The sequence below is a fragment of the Gossypium arboreum genome, chromosome 10 (genome assembly GCF_025698485.1).
Source record: "Gossypium arboreum isolate Shixiya-1 chromosome 10, ASM2569848v2, whole genome shotgun sequence".
NCBI classification, from domain to species: Eukaryota; Viridiplantae; Streptophyta; class Magnoliopsida; order Malvales; family Malvaceae; genus Gossypium; species Gossypium arboreum.
In genome coordinates, this window is record NC_069079.1 from 8,439,569 (window position 1) to 8,445,972 (window position 6,404).

A 6,404-nucleotide genomic window follows, 5' to 3' on the forward strand; every position below is an offset into this window, starting at 1 on the left:
TAAGTTTATAAATAGACATAGTCTATTCCTCTTGTATTTGATTCAAATTTTCGAATAGTGAATTTTCTTCTCTCTCTTGATTTTTCCCAAAAGGGTTTTCACGTAAAATTTGTGTGTTCTTTATTTTATTTTATTTTATTTTTACACCGTTATTATTATAATAATAAAGAGAACGTAAATTTAAATGTTTAAACAGATTTTTATTCGACTTAATAGTTTGAGAACTTAAATAAAATAAGTGTTTGTAATAAATATTTGGAAAGTTAATAAAGAGAACATATAAAGCTTATACCATACATACCATGCACGATCAACATTTATAATTTTATCAAAAGTATAGCAATCTATACGTTGATGCGATTTTTCTATATTGGCCAATAAAATAATAATTTACGTGATATAATAAGATTTAGTTGCAATTTAGTAAAAAAACAAACAAGGCAATGGATTTGATAGACGAGGTTGCTGGCTGGGTGGATTATAATTTAATTAATAAATTAATCGAAATTAAAGTTGGATGAACCTACTTTTCAACTTAAAATCTTGCCTGTTTTTGCCTCGATTTTTTTTTTTTTTTGGTGTGTGTGTGCGCGCCAATTACTTTTGCTGTGTGATAACTTTATTGTCAACTGCCACCATTTGTATTTCAATAATTGGCCTTACTGTAAATTCAATTCCTAAAGTAAACCATGCTAAACCACAATTGTGTAGTTTCCTCACTATCTTCCTTTTTTAAAAAAAAAAATTGAAAATAAAATACTAAAAAGGGAAAACTATAAAAAGGAAAAAAGTTGATTTTTTTTAAAAAAAAAAAAAAAAGGAAGAAGGGGTCCAGTTCTAAGTTAACTTTTAACTTAGTGGGATGATAACATAAAAATGAAAGTTGGAGTGGATCCATCAGGCTCTAAAAGCCTTTCATTTTTCTTTTCCAATACCAAATTAGCCGTTGCAATTTGGATCTTAAAATTTATTATAACACAAAACACAACATTTGACTTATATGATCTGCTTCAGATGTAAGAAAAAGACTAATGGTAAGAAGAATTGAAGATTTGAATAAAGTGCGTATGGGCACAGTGCTTCTCATTCATATTACAACATGAACATAAACAGGTCTTTAACATTGTATCGAACTTACAAGAAAGAAAAAACCTGCAAATTCCATTATTTCACTGTGTTTTTTATGATGTTCTTTGATATCAGCAACAAAATTAAAAACCCCAAAAAGTAATTAACCATATATATATGAAGTCTGGAGCAAGGAAATTAAAACCATGGGGAGAGCAAAAGAGTTCCAATTTACAACTCGGACAGTCTCTTATCTTGCTGCCTTAAATCCTTGTAAAACCTGTTAATGAAATCCTCCGCAGCTTTGTCTACGTAGCCGTTGTCTTCATCAACATCCCTTAACGGAAATGGGGAGTCGGTTATCCTAAGTTGCCTGGCCAATGGGGTTTGTCCGAACCCTGGTAACATAGGGGAAGCAGCAACAGTAGCTTCCATCATGGTGTTGTCATTGTTGTTAAGCATCTCCAAGACAACCTTCACGGCGTTCATGGTCACCATGTCGTCTTCGTGGGTAGGAGGAGCGTGGGCGCACCCGAAGAAGTGGTGGTAGTAGTTGTGAATGCCGCCGTTCTTCTTCTTGGCAGCGAGGTTGAAAGGGAAGATGTAGTTGGGGGTGTTGCTGCAGCTGAACTCGTACTCTTGGACTGCTGCTTTGGCCACCGCCGCCGTGGACACATCCATGGAACACTTGGGTGAGACTTGGCGGTGGTGATGGTGGAACATGAGGTTGCCAATGGCTTTGGCGCCGGCGATTTTGCCACGTTTAAGCACCATGTTGAGATCAACCATGAACTTTTTCTTTGAGAAAATCCCTTTTCTCATCATGAAAAGAAGTGCCCTCACAATGCTCCACACTCTTTTGGTGATCACTGGCAAATTTTGCTCCATTTTTTTGCCTTTTAATTTGCTTCTAGTAATTTTCTTTTGGGTTAGCTTTGAGCGAGAGAGAGAGAGAGAGAGAGAGAGAGAGAGAGAGAGAGAGAGAGAAAAGAAATGAGTGTTTGTTTGGGGTTAAAGGGGGCGACGAAGTGAAGGGATATATATAGCGTATGAAAATAAAGAAGAGAAACGGAAGCTAAACGAAATTAATAAAAGGTGTTTTTTTTCTCTCCTTTTTTGTACTTTAATAAAAAAAAAATGGGACTATAATAACCCAAGGATGCTTCATTGTTTTGTGTTATTTTAATGCTTTTAAGTTTTTTTTTAATATATAGTAAATCATTTCTTTAGTAAAGTTGAAGTTTTAGATCTTTAATGCCACGGTTTTTAATTTTATTTTATTGTAGATGGATTTTTTAAATATAAAAATATTATATTATATTTCATGCACTATCAGTGAATGAATTTTATGTGTCACTAATATATTATATTTGTCACATTGTTAATGATAAAAAAATTAAAATATTTTAAATAAACAATTTAACTTTAAATAAAATTAATTATAGTTTTTCATATTTATCAAAAATTAAGACACTAAACTTGGGTTGTCAAAATTTTGAGAAAATCCACAATTCTTTTTTCAATTGAAGGAGATTGAGAGCTGATTATGGAGGATCCAAGCATGAAGAATTTTCTTTTTTACTCACAGCAATGAAGAAATCTTGAAAGAAAAAGAAAAGGAAATTTTGTTAGGATCTTGTTCTCATATAAAAATGAGAAATTATAATTAATTTTATTTAAGTTTAAATAAACTTTTAAATGTTTATTGGAAAATCCGGTACATCAAATATAATCCCTAAAATATTTCGATTACTAATTAATTATGTTTTGCAATAATTATAAGTATATTACTTAAAATCTAAAAATTCGATAAGATAATGTGATTATGGTAATATTATGTAAACACATTGTACTCCCGAACTTATCTTAGCTAGCTTCAATAATTTTAGGGTTGGCAGTGATTAGGTGAGGTGAAGCTCATGTGAGCTTGGGTGCCAGCTGTTAGATCACCGTTTTGGTGGCAAAGGGATTGATTGGAGAAAACGGTGATTATTTTTGTGTGTTCTAAAATTGAGTAGTAGTTTTTCTATCAAACTATATAGGTTGATATCTTCATTTCAAAACAATTTGTGTTGGATGTTCATGTATTCCTTTTTTCTTTTTTTCTTTTTTCAAATCCTAACTACCACATAATATGACATGATTGATTTAAATCAAATATTAAAATTTCGAAATCTGAAATATACATAAATTAAAATTAACAAATTTAAAATATATGAATTAAATCTGTAATTTATGAATAATAAAAACACTGGTAATAAAAAATTCATAAAAGGGCAATAACACCATCATCTATTTTTGAGTTAATTTTATACATAGATCCATTATTGCTTTACTTCATGTATGGCTAACCAAATAAAAACACATGAAGAAATGGCAAAAGGTTGGGTGGCGTAAAGGGATTTGCATATTCTTCACATTGTTACCAAATTAACAAATCCCTGCTTTTGTGTTGGGCCGTATAAACATGAAAGTACAACATTGAGAGATCGAAAAATCAATATTGAATCAAAGGTAGAGGGCTGCGTTCATATCCTCAACTTTTATATATATATATTCAAAAATGGTGATAAAAGTCACATACGCTCTCCATTGAATTTGAACCATATACCCCCCATGACTTCGAACGCCTTCTTAAAAGAGTTTTCTTAACCAATAATCAAACCCAAATGTCTCTCTTTTGGTCCAACAAAAAGAATGAAAGGCGGAAAGAACTACAATTTCAATCATTTACAATTCCATTATTTGAGCCCAACACATTGTAAGGTTTGTCCTTCGCCTCTTTCAATTTTTTAAATAAAATTATATTTTTACTCTTAAAATGTTACAATTTTAATTTAATCATTTAGAGTCGATTGCGTCTTAATTCAATTAGCATTAGTATTATTATCAATACAGAAAGACGCAGATTCAAGTGCGCTGTAACATATTATTCTCATATTTATGAATTGAAAAGAAACTGTAAGTAGTTCTATACATTGTGTTAAAAAATTAATTATTTAAAAATATGAAGGTAAATGGAATAATGAATTTATATTTTAACTCTAGATCTCTAAATTTTTTTATTTTTTTTTTGACTTGGCTCTCAATTATAATTTATAACTTTAAAAAAGAATTCCATCTTTTGTACTAGCTGTTAAAGAGGGAAAAAAGTGGTGGCTAAATTTGCTCCTGCACCATTTTTGCTTTACAAATAATGAAGAAGGTAGTAATGTTTGTGAGGCTGTTGTTGTTTCCGGTTCTGAGTACTTTGTACCACTTTTCCTCATCTTCTTTAATGGGTTTTGATTTGTTTTTGGGTGAATTTGGATGCATTCGTTTTAATTTTAACAAGTCTTTTCTTCCATCAGTCAACCTTTCTTAATAGTAAAATCACTGTTTTGAGTCTGAAACTGAAAATATCATATGCCATAGTTATGTAAATTTAAAATTTTGATAAATATAAATATTATTATCAATAGTTTAGCTTTTACTTTATTTTGTAATTAGAATAAATGATGATTCGAAATAAAAATGAAATACAATCACATAAAAATCATCTAAAATAAAATAAGAAATTAAAATAGGATAATCATAAAAGCGAAAACTGAAAACATAAAACTCACTACTCACCCCATAGTTGAAAGTTATATAGAGAATTAAAAACTAACTATAACTTCTACAAAAATTTAAAAACATAACATATAACCTAAAATTTAAAACTTAATTAATTCATTATAAGTAATAATAATAAACTTTTAATTAGCATCAAGACCACTGAAACACAACTAATTAAAAAATAGTAGGTTAAAAATTTAAAAGCCTGTTGATTAAATTAATAATAATAATAATAATAATAATAATAATAATAATAATAATAATATTAATATTAATATTAATAATGCGTTGCATAATAATAAACACTATTGATAGAAAATTAAAATAAGTTTTAATAAAATATTTAACGTTCAAAATAAATAAAGCTTTAAATTAAAAAAAAAAAGAAAAAATTTATTTATAAATATATCCAATGTTATATATAAAATTGATTTATAAAGGCATAAATGTAACTGATTGGACTGTACATCGAACTGGACCTAAGAAGAATAGATCCTGAATCTGTTTATGGAGTTATTCACTTTGGACATTCATAGTGTGATATACCTAAATCTTGAGTAGATGACAGACTATGTATATGTGACTCATATACTTCGATGTAAGATAAGGAACTGAAAGCTGGTGCATTGGGTATACAACTTCTGCAATATGTAGCATCATTCACAACAGTGGAATTCATAGCCTAATACATGGGTAAGTGATATCCTCTCATTAGCATTACATGATTGATGAAACGTAAACATGGCCACGAGTCTTTTTTCTTTGTGATGAATGAATTGATTACTATTTGATAGTAATTTGCTTTTCATGAAATAAGATGAAATAATTACTATGAGATAAAATTGGATCATATCGGGAGAACAAATTTATCCCAAAAAGGTTAAGGATATCTTATAAGGGTGGCACATTTATAATTAATAGGCGTAATGGTATGTCGTAGGGGAGAACTCAGTTACGATACTATAGTGGAATGACTTCGCGACTAAATGAGTTTATAATTAATAGACGAAAAACTTAAACTTAATTATAAATCATTTGAACTCTAATCGTATATGTCCAATCAGTCCCTCCGCTAGCGCATTGAAACTATAAATGAATTCTTGTTGAATTAAATGAACAAAAATATATAGAAATGATAAAAATAGAGAAATGAAAAACATTTGAAAATGAATATGGTTTTCTCCAAAATGAAAAATGAAAATTATTTTTAAATTAATTTATGGTTTTTGAATTAAATGAAGTTCGAAAATGGAAATTAATTATTTGGTCATAGGAAATCCGTTAAATGTAGAAATATTAAATATATTTTATCATAGATTATTTTACGTTAAAGTCGTTATAGTTTTAACAAAATAAGAATTGGGTTGAGAAATTTTTTTACTTGGGAAATTAATTTATTGAGATATTTATTTTGGAATAGAAAAACTAATATCGGGTTGGATCGAATTATAAAGTACTAAGTTAAAAGTCTAGGAAGTACTTGTAATTGAACTTGATATAGGAGAGACCCAATAGCCCCTCATGTTTAAGTGAAGGACAAAAAACCCTAGTTAACCGCCCTCTATACTCCTAGTTAGACTAGGAGATCGTTTTTTATTATTATTTGAAATAAACTTTTACAATTCAACAAGGATTTTACTTTTTCTCCTTATAAATAGATGGCACCAATAGGGTTAAATACAAAACTTAAAAATATTAGATGGCACCAATAGGGTTAAATACAAAACTTAAAAATATTT

The 6,404-nt window shown here is 29.1% G+C and overlaps 1 protein-coding gene across 1 annotated transcript; it reads right to left on the minus strand.

Moving 5' to 3' along the window:
* Positions 1-1,051: 1,051 nt before the first annotated feature.
* Positions 1,052-2,107, minus strand: LOC108482207 (uncharacterized). Its single transcript, XM_017785323.2, has one exon. It carries the CDS (start codon positions 1,954-1,956, stop codon positions 1,300-1,302), a length of 657 nt encoding a protein of 218 aa, XP_017640812.1. The 5' UTR covers positions 1,957-2,107; the 3' UTR covers positions 1,052-1,299.
* Positions 2,108-6,404: the final 4,297 nt, after the last annotated feature.

Coding starts and splice junctions, on each gene's coding strand:
- LOC108482207 (XM_017785323.2), bottom strand. CDS start 1,956: ATGGAGCAAAATTTGCCAGTGATCACCAAAAGAGTGTGGAGCATTGTG.